Source organism: Rhineura floridana, chromosome 4 (genome assembly GCF_030035675.1).
Source record: "Rhineura floridana isolate rRhiFlo1 chromosome 4, rRhiFlo1.hap2, whole genome shotgun sequence".
NCBI lineage: Eukaryota > Metazoa > Chordata > Lepidosauria > Squamata > Rhineuridae > Rhineura > Rhineura floridana.
The window spans coordinates 123,406,531-123,425,062 of NC_084483.1; the positions used below are offsets into that span (position 1 = coordinate 123,406,531).

Genomic DNA, 18,532 nt, shown 5'->3' on the forward strand with positions numbered 1-18,532 from the left:
TGCTTTGGGGCAAGTCAATGATTCTCTTGTGCATGGGTAGCCTTTTGCCTTTTATTTGTGTGTCTGGGTTCCTCAATAAGGCTGGAGATTTCACCTGAACCAAGCAGACAGAGAAAATGGGATTTCTAGAATGCTTCATAGAGGTTTAGCAATCAGTCTTCTTTTTCCCGCAACTAAGGGCTGTACCTCAGTGGTAGAGCAGCTTGCCATGCATGCCGAAGGTCCCTATCTCTAGATAGGCCTGGGAGAGGCTCCCTGCCTGATACCCTGGGGAGCCGCTGCCAGTCCGTGAAGACAGTACTGAGCTAGATGGACCAATGGGCTGACTCAGTACAAACCTTTCCTATGTTCCTAAAGGTGTTTTTTTCAAAAACAACCTTGAAGAGTACCAGCCGTTAGGCTTGCTTCTCTCTCATGCACACACACCACCTATGAAATTTAAATAAAAGTTACAACGGGTGGTTTAATAATTTATAAACTTTGACTTTGGGTTAAATGTCTTGTTATTTAAGCATATTTCCACTCAGCACAATTAGGAGCAGTGCTGTGAATAAGAGGCTTAATCCAACATGCCAAACTTAGATGACATTCTAGAGCACATTGGTGAGTTTGGCCTGTTCCAGAAAAGAGTCTTTTTTCTTATTTGCCTCCTCTCTGCTGCCTTTGCCCCAGTCTATGTAGGAGTTGTTTTCCTAGGTTTCGTACCCGAGCACCGGTGCCTGAGTCCTGGAGTTGCTGAGCTAAGCAGCAGGTGTGGCTGGACTCCCGAAGAGGAGTTGAATTACACGGTTCCAAAGTGGAAGACCAGTGAGGAAGGTTTCACCCATCAGTGCACGAGATACAATGTGGATTGGAATGCAAGCGAGCTGAGCTGTACGAATCCATTGGAAGACTTTACCAGTCACAGGAATGAGAGCATCTCTCTTACCACCTGCCAAGATGGCTGGGTCTATGATTCTTTGATACAGTCCATTGTGAGTGAGGTAAGATCATGCAACTGCCTTTCCCATAAATGCATAAATAAGGTCAGCCTTCGACAACCTAGTGCCCTTTTTGGAGTACAACTCCCATCGTCTCCAAACTGGACAGACATGTTGGTTTGGGATGGTGAGATAGTTCAAAATATCTTGAGGGTGTGAAGTGGGTGACTGCTAGGTTAGGTCACAAGACCTAGGTTAGGTCACTATATCATGCAAAAATGTGTGCCTGCTCAAATTTGATAAGGTTGTTCGCAAGCTTAAGATGGATTCAGGTGTGATTCTGAAAGATAGGCATATCTGCTGAGTTGTTGCCTCACTGGGCAGAACTGCCACTTTTCTAGGTGGAGCTTCAAAGAAACAAATGGAAAATCTATGATTTCCTCATAACAAACGTAGATTCCTATGGATATTTGTGTGTCAATGAATTGTTAGCATCAGAAAAATATAAATGGAAAGCAAACATTTATTTTTAAGTTCATACATTTTAATGCTAGTTATGAACACCTTTCTTAAATTTTTAAAAAAACCTTAAATTACCCCCTGTGTGGATAGTGCCATTTTATAATTTAGTTACTAGGTGGCACTGGATTTGTATCTCGGTGGACTTAGGAGTTTCCTGTTCTATTATTGTTTAAGAGAGACAATAAAGGTCTTGTGGCTTCCTGACTGGTATGTGTCCTTTTTATAACACCTCTTGATTGGAATTTACAAGGCTATTGGAATACTCGCCCATGCATCTGTTCTGTGTAAAATAATTTCTGTGTAAAATTATTAATAAACAAGGAAGTAAAAAAATGAGCAAAAGACTTAGGAAATGTTGGGCTGGTTGAGAAGACTGACAGCTTCTCCACCCTACGTTTAACGTGTGTTTGAAGCTGCTTGTGTCTCAATCAGATTTGTATCATCCACACGATATCACCCTGATGCCATTGCTAACACACTCACTTTCCAAAATAACTATGCACACACTTGGTTCTGGGTAAAATCCGAAAAGTTTTTAAAAAACAAACTCATTTCAAAACTACTACAATCCCAGGGATGGGTGTACTGTTTTTCAGTGTCTTCTAAATCATCAACTGTCCCTAATTCCTTTGCCTCTTCATTATTATTTCCATTTGCAAATGTGTTTACTTCCACACAAATGGCTTGAATAGCGGGTTTAAAAACCACAACCCTGTTTTGCACAAATCAGTAAAGGAAAGCAGGTTCCTTATTTCCCATTCATTTCAAAGAGAGAAAGCCTGCTAGAACTGCTGTGCACCAGAGCTCTCCATTTGGGTGCACAGCAGCTGCCTACAGAGAGGAGACTGTTTCCCTCCTGTTCATAGCCTGAGGAATGGGGAGAGGAAGCCTGCTGGATCTACTGTGGCTCCTCTCCCGTCAGCTGTTGGGTGGGAGAGGCTTTGCCTGTTGGACTGGAAGTTCAGCTCACCCACCTGTCAAATTTGGCCATGCTGAGATTGGGAATGTGGTGTGAATGGGGAACAGCAGATCACAGCTTAGAGATTTAAGTGCAAATCTGCACTTGTATGAATGACAAAGGTCATATATGAACAAGGAAAGTGTGGATTTTAAGCAAGATAGCGTTAACATGTGGACCATCCCTGACATTTCCATAACAGGTTTTCTCCCCCCACCAACTATGTGGAAAGAGGTTCAGCATGTGATCCATAATGTGTAGTGGCCATATTAATAACAGCGTTTTAGACCATTTCTAGGGTGAACTACGTTACCTTAAAAGCCTGGCTCCTGTTGACCCACATCTCCTGATAACGTTTAGCGAAAGCAGGCATGTGATATGATGTCATCACACTCAGATGTCATTCCCCACTCATACTCTACCTCATTGGCTGCTATCAATGGGGGTGAGGAATGCAGAGTGCAATGGCATCATATCATATGTCTGCTTTAACCAAGTGTTACTGGGAGATAGAGGAGCCAATTGGGTATTGCCAAATAAGTGCACAAAAGAGGACACAGATTTACATAACGTCTTCTTATGCTTATGTATGAGAAGATACAGATACAAATTTAGATATAATTACAATAATGTTACTATAATTTAAATAGAAATTCAATATGTCTCAGCATAGAGGCAAGACTGTGATTAGGTAGCCTGTGCGCCTGCTCAGCCATATCTTGCATATATGTTCACAGAGCAACTACTATGGGTTTTTATGGAGATGACAGTGCATCACAGACATTGTTGCAATGAATACAAATTCTTCTGAAATCATCTACATTGCCTTGTTTATTTCGGTGGGGGGGTAGCAATAATAAAGATGCAAATTTTATCTTGCTTGTTTAGGGGAATTAGCAAAGAACCACACAATTTCTATGAATAAAATATTTACACAAAATATTTATTTATATCCCACCTTTCCTCCCAGCAGGAGCCCATGTTTTAAAATACCTGTCTTTAACTGTTTTTGCAAATCATTTCATTGATTTAATTCCTTCTGTATACTGCTTTGAAATTTTGTACAATAAAGCAGTATATAAATGTTGTAAATAAAATACATAAATACATTTTGGAGTCACTGTGGCCCTTGGGTCTCTTTCCACTTTTAGGAACAAAGGTATCAGGGTATGTGATACCAACTAGCTCAGTACTGATGACATGGACTAGCATTGGCTCTCCAGGATTCCAGGCAAACGTCTTTTCCAGATTGAATTTTGGACCTTTGCATGCAAAGCATATGCCCTACCACTGAGCTATAACCCTTCCCATGTTTAAAAAAGGATCTTTTAACATTGTTCTTTTCCATTCACTAATGAACGCACAGCATACCTAGGGCAGATCCACACCATTCATTTAAAACACATTCAACACACATTTCAAGAATGTGAATCACATCACAGAATCATGGGAACTGTAGTATGTTAAGGGTGGTGAGAACTATAACTGAGGGGGAAACTACATTTCCCAGGATTCTTTAGGAGAAGTCATGTGCTTTAAATGCAAGTTGGATGTGCTTTAAATGTATTGTGTGGATCTACTTAATAAACTTTGCCTGCATGTAAATTGCTTTAATTAATTTTTTAAAAATGGAAATGAGCTATAAAGCTTACTGGGTGACCATGGGCTACTCACCATCTATCAGCCTAATCTGTCCCACAGGAGGAAAACAGCAGAGGGGATCCATGACCACCCCAAGGAAGAAGGGCACACTTAAAATGTAGAGGAAATAATGATGTACAACCATAGTGTGAAATCAGACACTTACTTAGACATAGTATGAAGAAATATTTATATAAGCATGACTGTCAAAGATGTTTATTATTTATACAACCTGTAAAGATTTATAGTGCAATCCTATGTTTGTTTACTCAGAAGTAAGTCCCAATGTATTCAGTAGGGCTTACTCAAACAGGGAAGCGTGAACAGAACTGCAACCTCATGTGATAATAAACATCACTCTCCCAACTCAAAATACAGAATCATGCCACTTTAAGCTGTTTTGCAACTGTCTATACTTGTTTTTATGGTTATTGGATTTTAAAGGGATTTATTTCTTTTTGTGAGCTGCCTTGGTTTCTAGCTGGCAAAAGGGTTGTTGGAAAGACCTCTCTCTCTCTCTCTCTCTCTCTCTCTCTCTCTCTCTCTCTCTCTCTCTCTCTCAAAACCACTTGGTCATTACAGAACATTTTTTATAAAAATAATATCAGTATTAGTTTCGTACATGATAAAAGCTGTGATACCTAAGTAAGTCTTGCCTAATTGATTTAAAAATAGGATTGGAGAGGAGGAGAAAGATTTACAACACAAACACAATTATTTGCTATATTCACTCAAAAGTCTCATTGCAGCACACTCCTAACCATGTCTACTTAAACGTAAGTCCTATTTACTTCAATAGGGTTTACTCCAGATATGTGGGGTTAGCATTGCAGCTTTACTCCCAGAAAAGCAAGTATTGGATTAAACCTTCATATTGGGAAGGTTTTCAAAACACTGCCCTCTTCAACAGCCCAGGAAAATTTAAACTTGTTTGACTCCTGCACCCAAGAGAGAAAAAGACTGAAAGCTATATACTTACTCAATTTATGAGATTTCCAGATAAGCAGGAAAAAAACTACCATTTTCTGAGCTTGCAATGGGGTCTAGCTGCTGCCTGAAGGTCAACAAATCACAAACCTGACTTCATTTATTGGCTACAAACCTGAAAGTGCAGAGTTAGAGCAGCCAGCTACAAGCTCATTTAACAGAAGTTGCGGGGGGCAGCTGACATTTTGGTGTATATCTTGTGAACCAGGCCACCTAGAAACTTAATTTTTTTTCAAAAATGAAAGCTGGGAGTCTGGAGATTATGGTGTCTCACCCACAGACCCATAGAGGACCCAAAAAATCCGGAGTCTCCAGGTGAAAACTGGAGACCTGGCAACCCAAGGTCTGAGGTATCCAGTTATAGGAAAGGAACTTTCTGGCAAGCGTGGGCTCTGACATAGTGGTTAATCTTGTTAAGGAGAGGGCTGGGTAGAGGATACATTCCATGACAAAATACAAAGGTAATGAGTTGTCATTAGACACCACAATATGATTCTCCTGCCATAGAATTGCAGGGTAGTCACAAAGGTTCTGTTAGCGAATCAGAGCATGCTCTTAGAGGACAACTTTGTTTTCATCAGAAAAGGTGCCAACATTTCCCCAGAAATACTATAATACTATTATGGAAGATAGGTACTTGCTGGAAGGTACCCCTTAATTATTGCTGTCAACAATTAATTAATGCTAAATAAGGATGCCTACGTGCATTAGATATTGCAGAAATTCCCGTGACTAATTAGACTTGAACTTATGATCTATTATGCATATAAGTTGCTATGAGTAAACTCCCCTACATAGCAGCTACTCCGGAGAGGGTCTCTGATGGAAACTGCTGGGGCTTCCCCTATTAGAGGTGGCTAATCTCTGGTCCTCCAGATGTTGTTGAACTACAATGTCCATCATCTTTGACCATTGCATAATGCAAGCTTGGGCTGATGGGAGTCCATCAACATTTGGAGGACCACAGGCTCCCCTAAATAAAATGCACTTAAGCTTAGTTTATAATTAGTTTGAACTCCCTCTGATTACTGGTACTAGTGACATACTGTTCGCTCAGAGCAAAGCCAAAGTAAACACATAGTCTTGGGGCATGTATAGAGTTCCAGTTGAACTGAGCTTCTCAGGAACAGGTTATTTTTATGCAACTATTTATTAAATAATAAATAAATAAAACTAATTGTGTCCTCACAGTTTAACTTGGTATGCGAAGACTCCTGGAAGTTAGATATATTTCAGGCATCTGTCAATGCTGGATTTTTCATTGGATCTATATATGTTGGCTATATAGCAGACAGGTAAGTGAAGAATACATATTGCATTAGGATTCTTTGCAATAGTATATACAAAATCAAACCTCCATATGACAACAGTGAGATTATTATTTACTAGGGGCTGCCGGCCCTGCTCACTTCACTCCCCAACCCCAGCTACCATCACTAAAGTGCCCCATTCACCCCATGGGTCACCAGAGTTCCCCACTCCCTCCACAGGTCACCAAAATCCCCTGATGAAATATTGCTGTGAGGGCCCTGCTCATGCCATCTTGAATTTCATTATGTAAATGTAATAAAAGAGCTTGAGGCTTTGCCAGTTGGCCTGCAAAGGCAGGTAGAAGAGACTATGATAAGTACAATACTAGAAGCAAAATGGCAGGCAGGGTATATCTAGCCCAAGGCCTGAATAGGTTTGACACTGTGTGCCTTCACTCTGTTTGAAAGTTTCTTTTAGCATGTCCGTCTTCACTCATCACTAATTTAGTTAAGAATAAAAATTACAAAAGTAGGGCTGAGCTGAAATTTCTCAGTAAGAATCTTTTTGCATTTTTTAAAAAATGTCTTTTTTGAGATTCTTTTGAAGTATTGAAGGTTTTCTGTCCTTTCCCTAAGAACATTGGAAAAGACTGCTGGATCAGAAAAAAAGGCACATCGAGTCCAGCGTCCTGTTCTCACAGCGGCCAGCCAGAAGCCTGGAGAATATAAATCAAAATGCCCCCACTCACATTTTATCATCCATGAATTTGGGGTGCATATGTAGATCCAGTTTGAATATTGTTTAATGGTATTTTAACATTATTGAAGGAAGCAATGGGTTTGAACCCTACTCCTTCCAGTCTTCATCTCTTAGTTCACCTACCAAGATGGACTAAGAGATTTTGATTCAGCACTGAAAATGGAAATGGACCGGCTTCAAGTTGATCCCGACTTATGGCTACCCTATGAATAGAGTTTTCATGGTAAGCGGTATTCAGATGGGCTTTACCATTGCCTGCCTCTGAGGCTAGTCCTCCCCAGCTGGCTAGGGAGTAAAACTGTTGGAAAACATCACTTCCCCCCCAAGAATATTTGACAAAACTCCCCTTCCTCATTTTATTGACTACAAATACTGTGAAGAATCACTTAGCCTTATTACAAAGGCTTTCCACTCTATCTTGCCATTTAGATTAAGTCAAGAACTTTTGGCATTTTCCACATCTTGACTTGACTGCCTTTTATGAACAATCTGTGCCTGTCTCTGCAAATAACACATGAATAAAATGGCCCATTTCCCTCTTCTGCTCCCTGGTATGATTATAATATTTGGAGACAAACTGTTGTAGTTAACATACTGGAATAAAACAACAGCAAGGCAGACTGCAAATGAGTAGCTGAGGGGCTACAAATGTTTAGCTGGATTAGGGTATATTCTCTCCTTTGCTGTTGTATCAAAATGAATAATTGTATATTGTCCCTTAGTTATTTTTCTTCATGATGTTCAAGAGAATTTTCAAGGAACCCTTAATGTGGGAACATACAGATATAGCAGTCCATGATACCTGAACTGGACCTCATCCACAGATCAATAAACCTTCAGGGTTAAAACAACAACCCACCCATCAAGATGTATGTGGCGTTTAGAAGGACCATGGCTGGATGGGAAAATAGATAGGGCCTTCTCAGTGATTCCCCTCAGATTATGGAATACTTTGCCCCATGAAGGGCAACTGCCTCCTCCACATTGTTCTTCATGAGTAATAATAATACCTTTTTATTCTCACAGATTATGTTTCTGTGACTTTTTAACTGCTGATCCCATCAAACAAACATAAGAGTTGAAGGCATATCTAATCCAGCACCCTGTTCTCACAGGGTCCAGCCAAATGCCTATGGGAAGCCCACAAGCAGGACCTGAGTGCAACAGCACTGTCCCATCTTATGATTCCCAGCAACTGGTATTCAGTGGAGTTAGAATATAGCCATTATGAATTTGTCTAATCCTCTTGTAAAGCCATCCAAGTTGGTGACCATCACTACAGCTTCTGGGAGCTAATTCTAGTTTAACTATGTGGTATGTGAAGAATACTTTCGTCTGTCCTGAATCTTCCAACATTCAGCTTCATTGGCTGGGCCTGAGTTATGGGAGAGGAAGAAAAACTTCTCCCTGACTACTTTCTCCACTGTTCCCTCTTGTTCACCTTTTTTTCTAAAGTAAAAAGCCCCAGATGTTGTAATCTTTCCGCATGGGGGAGTTGCTTCAATGGCTTGATCATTTTGGTTGCCCTTTTCTGATTTTTTTCCAGCTCTGTTTTGTTCTGTTTTTACAAAATTGTAATTTTTATATGTTATAAGCTACTTTGAGCGTTAAGGTGTTGAGGGAAGGATATAAATAGACTAAATAATTTATTAATTAAAGTATTCTTTTGCATGTGTGTTAAAAAAAATCCTTCTGTATCTTTTCTTGTGCCTGTCACTCCACCTCAATTAAGATTTGGACGTAAAACAAGTCTCTTAGTTACCATCCTGGTCACTTCCATCTCAGGAGTTCTTGTGGCCTTGGCACCAAACTACTTATGGTCGGTGATATTTCGATTCATACAAGGACTAGTCAGCAAGGGCAGCTGGACGGCAGGCTACATCCTAAGTAAGTCTGACACCCTGCAAGTGGTGTTAACAGGTGAAAAAACTCTGCCCAGTCACTGCATGTTGTTGGACTACAGCTCCCATCATGCTTGGCCATTGGTCATACTGGGTGGGGCTCATGGGAACTGGAGTCCAACAACATCTGGGGAGTCTACAGGTTCCTTTAAGTGTTAGGGACATAAGAAACTGTTATATTGAGTCAGGACAATACGCAGTAAGGGTCCCTATGTAAAACATAATCAGTAAAAAGACCCACAAATATGAAAATGTACTTGTATTATTGCTCATTGTCCTGTGTTTATTCTTTGAAGCATGCTTTCATATTTGCGGGTCTTATTGCTGATTGTGTTTTATATTAAGTCAGATATTTGGTCCATCTAGTCCAGTGTCCACTACACTGACTTGCAGCAGCTCTCCAGGTTTTCAGACGGGCCTGTCCCAGCCCTACCTGGCGATGCCACGGATTGAACCTGCATGCAAAGCAGTTGCTGTGCCACTGAACTGAACTTCTCCAACTATTGTCTCTGGTCACATGGGTTTTGCAAAATGTCAAAGGACTTCAAAAACAACAAAAAAGCTGTCAGCAGGTTATATTATTAAGCACACCTGGACATATTCTTCATAAGTCTGGCACCTGGCATATAGTCTGTACACGTGGGGATGGAGGTATGGTGTAAGAATCAGTCTTTAGATTTGAGTTTGGGCCTAAGAGTATGTATATAACATAAGCATAAAATAAGAGCTCTGCCGGATCAGTCCAAGTTTCCATTGAGTTCATCATCCTATTTCCAATCGTAGCCAGCCAAACCCTTCTGGGATGCCCAAGCAGGGTGTGAAGGCAACCATCTTCCTCTTTTGTTTGGATCTCTTCCCTTCCCTCCCCCACCAGCAAAAGAATGCACCCTCTGATCATCATATGTGATGCAGTATGTATGGGTATGCATCCTGTAGATGCAAATGGTAAGCCACAAAAATCCACATAACACATGCAAATGTACTGCAAAAGGGGAGTCAACCAAGATCCATGGATTATATACTTGTATAATGTACCTGTGTGTAGGCCAGATGTCATGGAGATGTATACACACAAGCATGCCCTTGCATTCCACCACATTTAGAATCAATGTGTCAGGGTTCTACGTGAAGCAGCTAAGGCCCAATTTACACATGATACTGAGCAGGTAAGGAAAACTTAGCTGAGCAGCATTCCACAGCTCTGGCTCTTTGTTACCTTTCCAACATAGGTTGTTTCACACACAAGGAATCTGTGGCCCAGCCAGGCATCACTCTGGGGAGCAAACACTGCACATGTAGGGACTGATGCGGACACCCTGTTTTAACTTGAGTGTATGCATTCATAATTCCAGATGGGCATGTTTCTTTTAAACACCCAGCATCATAACTAAACCAGGCTTGAAATTAAGCTACATTTCAGGTCAGAACTGTCCTTGTTATGAGATCAACTCATTTATTTTCCAGTCACAGAAATTGTTGGTCCAGGCTACAGGAGGATTGTGGCCATTCTCTACCAAGCGGCATTTACTGTAGGCCTCCTCATCCTCGATGCTTTGGCTTATGCAATTCCCTATTGGAGATGGCTTCAACTTGCCGTTACTCTGCCAGTTTTCCTTCTTTTGTCCTACTACTGGTAAGATGCTCTTTGCTCAGTTTCAGTCTTCTCATTCAGTGCTAATACTTGTCATCTCTCTTTATAAAACCTGGTTTCCAGCATCTTGTGACCAACAAACAGAGCCTGGGATGGAGCTGCAAAGGGATGGGACTGTGTGCAGCTAAGAACAGGCTTGATTCTCAGTAGCTTGGGGACACAGGAGCATACAGCAGGTTTGCCCTCTTCCCATATAAGTGAATGGTTGCCATTAGGGATAGACGATAATTGCATCTGGTCTGCATTTTACAATGAAACAACCTAATTTGCTGCTCCTAAACTTATACATGGATCAGAGTCCAGTCAACGATCAGACTGTGCATTTCTCTGACTTTTCTGATGTCATTTTGGTTCCAAAACTGCGTACCAAATGTGCACCAACTGTGTATTTTAAGGGGATAGCCACAAGAAAGCATACAAAAATGCATATGGGATGAAATGTGTACAAAATACAAATGTTCAGGGGAAGTGCCTGTAAAATTGTACAATTTAAATATAAATTTCACATGCTGTTTTTTGAGAAAAAAATCCACAGAAAACAGAATGGATTTTTGATTGACTGCATGCAAAACTGATATAGCATGGAAATAGGCTGATCTGTCTGCCCCCACTGTGGTTTGAAGAACTACATTTAGGGACACTGTTTCAATAAAGCCAAATCCTGCCCTCCACCCCTGCGACTGGGTGGCCTGTGACCCACTCACAGGGAAGAGGGCAAAAACTTGTTCACTGTTGTCCCAGAGGGCAGACCTAGCTCTAATGGGCTTAAATTACAGGAGGGTTAGGAGACATGTCTTGAGAATCAGAGCAGTTTGACAATGGAGTCCATTTCCTAGAGAGGTGGTGGCTCTCCCACTGGAGGTCTTTAGGCAGGAGGTGGATGGCCATCTGTTTGGGGAGACACTAGCTTTGGATTTTGTGCACTGAAGTTTTGGCTAGATTACACAGCCAAGAAGACCCCTTCCAACTATACATTTCTATGATGCAGGGGAAGGGAATGAGTATGGGTGGGCGGGCTTGATACTACCACCCATCATAATGACTGCCATTTTGTTAATTTGAGATAAATAGCAGTAGAGTGTTTTAGGACTGATTCAGATGTGTACACATTCTTTCCTGCTAAGCATGTGAACTCATACGATATATTCACTGGCATATATGCATACATCAGTTCCTGACTGCCTGGTATAGATGACATATTACTCTATAGTAGTCTCATTTGTATTTTGTTATGGGGTATTACCGGAGCCTGAAAATATGTGCTGACACATACAGGGGTGGTGAGGACTTGCATGTAGGAATTCCATTTCATCGTCACTGTGTCCCTAGTCTTCCTGCAACGGACTAATATCACAGCTAATCTGGAATGTGTCACATGGCAATGATCTTTCTGGAACGTGTTGCACAGCAATGATCCTGATTTTAATTGTAGGTGTGTTCCAGAATCTCCCAGATGGCTGATCTCTCAAGGACAGAATGGCAAAGCTATGGAAATTGTGAATGACATTGCTGAAAGTAATGGAAAAATCTTGCCTGCCGATTTTGAGGTGAATTTTCTTCATAGAAATTAATAGCTTTCTTGGAATGCTCTTGAAACTATAAGGGTGCAATCCTGTGATCCATGGGAGTGCATCCTACAGGCCATGGACTAGATCAACTCTATCCCCATGACACTGGAGACAGAGCTCCAACGTTGGGGAAGGAGATCTGATGTCCGAGCCTTCCCCTCCAACAACACGTGAAGCGGCCTTATCCTGAGTCAGAGTATTGGTCCGTCTAACTTAGTACTGTCTACACTGATGGGCAGTGGCTCCCCAGGGTTTTGGAAAGGGTTGTCTCCCAGCTCAGATGCCAGAGATTGAATCTGAGACCTTTTGCATGCAAAGCAGATGCTATACCACTGAGCTACATCTGATGCCCTGGCCCTACCTCCTTTGAAGCTCTGACATAGGTAGGGACAAAAAATTAAAAGCTGCAAACTGTCCCATTACCCTTGGTTAATATTGCAACCATTATCTTATTAGAGTATAAACACCGAAGAAGAAAATGAAGAAAGTGGAAAACAGAAACCTTCACTGATAGATCTTGTGAGGACATCGCAGATGAGAAAACACACATTTATCTTGATGTATAACTGGTAAGAGACATTTAACTCTGCATTATTTTCCTTGCTTGTTTTATATATGCCTTCCCCCTGCATGCACATGCTTATTATGGATCAGTTTGTTGAAGGCCCTTGGGTTTAAGGTGGTACATGCAACAGGGTTGTAAGTATGAGGTTTGCAAACATAAAACCTTGAATAAAACCTGGATCCTAATGCCTATGAAATTATGCAGTTAAGTCCTGTTTGTACAGGCTGTTCACCCCTTTCTCATAGTGAGTGAGTGAGACCTATTTGTGTAGGCTTTTTAGTCTGTAGCTCCCAATTCATAATTAGTATTGAGAAGCTCTGGGAAGGAAACTCAAGGACTTTGGGGCCCAGATAGTTTTTTCATCCATCCTTCCAGTACTGAGAAGAGGAGTAGAAAGGGAAAGAAAAATACTCCATGTGAATGAATGGCTACGAAGGTGGTGCCGACGTGAGAGATTTGGATTCTGGGACCATGGGCTATGCTTCCTGGAAGATGGACTGCTGGGAAGTGATGGGTTGCATCTCATAAGGACTGGGAAGAATGTGTTTGGCCACAGAATGGAGAAGTTCATCAGGAGGGCTTTAAACTGAATCCTAAGGGGGAGGGAGACGTAAACTTGGTGGTAACGACTGATGAAGGCTGGTGTACAGTAACGGGAACAGAGAGATCGGCTCTAATAGGGCCCAGTAACAGTCCTCAGAAAAATGTAGTAAGGAAGCCAAGCCATAAATCACATGGTCTTCGATGTCTGTATACTAATGCACAGAGCATGGGAAGCAAGCAGGACGAACTTGAACTCTTAATACAGGAGGGCAATTACCACTTGATAGGTATACCTGAAACTTTGTGGGATGACTCCCATGACTGGAATACAGCAATTGAAGGATATAACTTGTTCAAAAAGAACAGAAGGAATAAAAAGAGAGGTGGAGTCGCGCTATATGTTAAAAATATGTATCCCTGCACAGAAATACAGGACTATGAGCTTGGTAGCTCCACCGAGAGTATCTGGATTAAAATTAATGGGGCAAGTAATAAAAAGAATGTGGTGCTTGGAGTCTATTACTGACCACCCAAACAAGGAGAAGATGAGAATGTAACTTTTGAAAAGCAAATTGCCAATGTTTCGAGGAGGCATGATGTAGTAGTAATGGGGGGTTTCATTTATCCTGATACCTGATACAAATTCTGCCAAACATGGTCCCTCTGAGAAATTTCTGACTTGTGTTGGAGATAACTTTCTCCTACAGAAAGTGGAAGCAACCAGAGGATCAGCTATCCTTGACTTGATTCTAACCAATAGAGATGATTGGGTGGATGAAGTGGCAGTTAAGGGAACTCTGGGGGAAAGAGACCACACCATACTTGAATTCTTGATTTTAACAGAAGCAAAAGCTGAGAGTAGTCATATGCGCACCCTGGACTTCAGGAAAGCTGATTTTAATAAAGTCAGAACAATTGTAAGTACGGTTCCATGGCAAGCCACCCTAATGAGAAAAGGAGTCCAAGATGGGTGGGATTTTTTAAAAGAGGAAATTCTAAAAGTGCAATGGCAAGCAATTCCAACAAGGAAAAATGAGGGGAAACAACAGAAGAAGCCAATGTGGCTTCACAAAAAGCTTAGAGATGGCCTGAAAACAAAAAAGGAAAAATACAGGAAGTGGAAAGAAGGCCAGGCCACAAAGGAAGAGTACAGGCAGGTATCACGGAATTGCCGGGATGGTGTCAGGAAGGCTAAAGCTGAGAATGATCTGAGGTTAGTGAGGGATGCTAAAAGCAACAAAAATAGGGTTGCCATATTGCCCGGTTAGCTGGGTTTTACCCGGATTCTTTGCATGCCACCTGACGCCCGGCTAGCCCCTTAGGTGGCCCGGATTCTCACCTTTAATTTAAAAAAAAAATGAAGTTTCCAGGTGGTCCGGTTCTCGAGATATACATAAAAATGTCAGCCGCCCCCCGACTGTTAAATCTGTCTTTAAACAGTACTGTATACAGTACTATAGCACTTCGTAGCTTTAATCCCGCCCGTTCAGCATTGCAGCCAATCAGAGAAGCCACGATTGTTTCAGTTTCATTGACCTGAGGCAGTGTCTAGAAAACAAAATGGTGGTTCCCCCCCCCCCCCCGTTTATCTGAAAATCTCATAAATTGGGTAAGTATATACATTTCAGTTTCTTTTCCTCTTTGTGCAGGAGTCAGATCTTGGGCAGTGTGTTAAAAATCTTCCCAATACTAGCTTTTTGTAAAAGCAATGTTAATCCCATATGTTGCTTATCACTTGAGGTTGCATTTCTGTCCCTGTTTGAGTAGGCCCCACTGAATACACTGGGACTTGCTTCTGAATAAATAAACCTAGGATTGCACTATAAATATCTTTACAGGTTGTGTAAATAATAAATATATTTGATAGTCATGCTTATATAAATATTTCTTCATTTATCATATTTTTGGTTAGGAATCCTGACTGGTTGTGAGATGCTTAGTTTTCTGCCTTACTCATAGGAATCTTGTTGTGGTTGGTATGGTGTTGCATTTAAGAAATCATGGTACTAAATGGCCTGAATCAGTATAAGGCAGATTCCTTGGTTCCTAAAAGTGGGAAGAGACTCAAGGGCCACAGTGACTCCAACATTTATTTATTTTTATTTACAACATTTATATACCGCTTTATTGTAAAAAATGTCAAAGCGGTTTACAGAAAGAATTAAAACAATAAAATTATTGGCAAAAGCTTTAAGGATAGATACTTAAAAACATTCAAAATAATAAAACGAACAATGAGTTAAAAACAGATTTAAAAACACAATAGCTTCCACATGCCTGGAGAGGCTTGCCTCAGGAAAACTGATTTTAGCAGGTGCTGAAAAGAGGCGTCTGCCTAATGTCAATAGGCAAGGAGTTCCAAAGTGTAGGTGCTGCCACTTAACAGGACTGATTTCTTACAAGAGCAGAACAAGTACTATTTGGCACCCATAACATGGAAAGCACAGCTTGAACTTGACCTGGTAGCAAATCAGCAACCAATGCAGATTTCAGAGCAGAGGTATTATGTGCTGATAGGATCTCACTCATGTCAGCAATTGTGCTGCAGCATTCTGCATTAACTGCAGTCCCCAGGTCAGGTTGTGCTGCATGGGGATTTCTGTGACCTTGGCTGACTGTCTGCTAGGATTTTTTTAGTTTGGGTTTTTGGTTATGAATCCTGACTGGTTGTGGGATGCTGAGTTTTCTGCCTTACTCATAGGAATCTTGTTGTGGTTGGTATGATATTACATTTGGGAAAGTGATACTGCTTTTTGTGTTGTTTTTTTCCTATTTACATTTCACTTATCTTTAACCTCACTCCATTACAGCCATAGAAGCAACAGTAGCATATGCAAGATAATTAACTCCCATTAGTGATAAGAGCAAGAATTTATAATTATTATTTCAATTAAAACAAGAGGCTTATCAATACTTTGAAGAAGACCAGATATTTATTTTCTTTCTGAGCCCAGAACTGGGTCTTTCATGATGCCGGGGGGGGGGGGCAGGAGAGTAGTCGATAAGACAGACATCCTGGCATTGGTAATCTAATTAGCAAGGTATGTGTGGGGCTGTTGCACACTTCCAGGCCCAGTTTCATTTTGAGTATGGAGGTGGAACCTGTGTAGATGTGGTTGATCAAAGGGAGAAGAAATTTTGAGTTAAGCAAAGCTCTGCTTTTATAAAACCTAAGACACATACAGATACTTTGAATGTCTGAGTGCCTGCACCAGTGGAATACTGTAGGAACTTGTAAAACTTGCTGCAACAGTATTTAGAACTGAGCATGTGGTGTGAAAGACTCCTTTTCCTAACATTTTGGCTTCTTGTTTTTCTCCACCCACCACATCTTTGAAATATATCGTATACGGTTAACCGTACTGCTGCCCTGACTTACTTTATGTTTGTTGCTATTTTGTGTTTTTATTATGTTTTTATATTGATTGTGTATTTTTATTGTTTTTATATTTGTAAGCTGTGCTGAGCTCTGTTTTTAACAGCAGAAGGGCAGGATATAAATCCTCTTAATCAATCAATAAATACTCCATAGTGTTGGGAACTAGAGTCTAGGCATTTAAGGCTGAAAATGTTGCTTTTAAAAAAAAGATTTCTCACATCTTTCCCCAGTTTTTGGTGGTAATTCCTAGGCACAAAAACAAAACAACTGGACAATCCAAATATTAATATGCATAATATGCAAATAATTTGCATAATATGCAAATTAGCCTGCCGGATTTGTGGAACTGGAATATGGCAACCCTAAACAAAAAAGCTTTCTTCAGGTATGTCCATAGTAAAAGACAGATAAAAGAAATGGTGGCACAGCTACTCAATGAGGATGGCAAAATGATAACAGATGACAAAGAAAAGGCAGAAGTGCACAATTCCTACTTTGGCTCAGTCTTCTCCCAGAAGACGGTCTGTGACCCTTCCGGGAAACATGAAGTGGAAGGGGCAGGATTGCAGCTTGAGATTGATAGACAAATGGTCAAGGAATACCTGATCACTTTGAATGAGTTCAAATCGGCAGAGCCTGATAAACTGCATCCTAGAGTATTGAAGGAACTGGCTGAAGAACTCTCAGAACCGCTGTCTATTATCTCTGTGAAATCATGGAGGACTGGTGAAGTGCCGGATGACTGGAGCAGAGCTAATGTTGTCCCTATCTTCAAAAAGGAGGAACTGGGGAACTACAGACCAGTCAGCCTAACATCAATCCGTGGAAAAACTCTGGAGCAGATTATAAAGTAGTCAATCTGTAAACACCTTGAAAACAATGCAGTGATTACTAGGAGCCAACATGGATTTATGAAGAATAAATCCTGCCAAACTAATCTTATCTCATTTTTTGACCGGGTAACTCTCGACTTCAGCAAAGCTTTTGACAAAGTGCCCCATGATATTCTGATTACCAAGCTAGCTAAATGTGGGCTGGATGGAACAATCAGGTGGATCCACAGTTGGCCCCAGAATCGTACTCAAAGAGTGCTTATCAATGGTTCCTTCTCAAACTGGGCAGAAGTAACGTGTGGGGTACTGCAGGGCTCAGTCCTGGGCCCAGTGCTCTTCAACATTTTTATTAACCACTTGGATGAGGAGGGAGAGAGCACGCTTATCAAATTTGTGGATGATACAAAATTGGGGGGCATAGCTAATACCGTGGAAGACAGAAACAAAATTCAAAGGGATCTTGATAGGCTGAAAACAACAGAATGAAATTCAACAGGGATAAATGCAAAGTTCTACACTTAGGAAAAAGAAACCAAATGCACAGTTATAAGATGGGGGATACTTGGCACAGCAATACGACATGTGAGAAGGATCTTGGAATTGTCGCTGATCACAAACTGAATATGAGCCAACAGTGTGATGTGGCTGGAAAAAAGGCAAATGGTATATTGCGCTGCATTAACAGAAGTATAGTTTCCAAATCACATGAAGTATTAGTTCCCCGCTATTCAGCACTGGTTAGGCCTCATTCTGAATACTGCATCCAGTTCTGGTCTCCGCATTCAAGGAGGATGCAGACAAACTGGAACAAGAGGAGGGCAACAAGGATGATCAGGGGACTGGAAACAAAGCCCTATGAGGAGAGACTGAAAGAACTGGGCATGTTTAGCCTGGAGAAGAGAAGACTGAGGGGAGATATGATAGCACTCTTCAAGTACATGAAAGGTTGTCACATAGAGGAGGGCCGGGATCTCTTCTCGATTGTCCTAGAGTGCAGGACATAGAATAATGGGCTCAAGTTGCAGGAAGCCAGATTTCGACTGGACATCAGGAA

General features: G+C 41.1%; 1 protein-coding gene across 1 annotated transcript in view; it reads left to right on the top strand.

The window, feature by feature from the left end:
* The first annotated feature begins 478 nt into the window (after positions 1 to 478).
* The window catches only part of LOC133384185 (solute carrier family 22 member 2-like), a 52,639-nt gene continuing 34,585 nt past the window's right edge, over positions 479 to 18,532 (top strand). The window contains exons 1-6 of the mRNA XM_061626107.1: positions 479 to 983; positions 6,220 to 6,323; positions 8,771 to 8,925; positions 10,404 to 10,572; positions 12,023 to 12,137; positions 12,615 to 12,727. Of these exons, the coding sequence (XP_061482091.1) occupies positions 570 to 983; positions 6,220 to 6,323; positions 8,771 to 8,925; positions 10,404 to 10,572; positions 12,023 to 12,137; positions 12,615 to 12,727 (1,070 nt within the window). The 5' untranslated portion in view covers positions 479 to 569. The remainder of the gene's footprint in view (positions 984 to 6,219; positions 6,324 to 8,770; positions 8,926 to 10,403; positions 10,573 to 12,022; positions 12,138 to 12,614; positions 12,728 to 18,532) is intronic.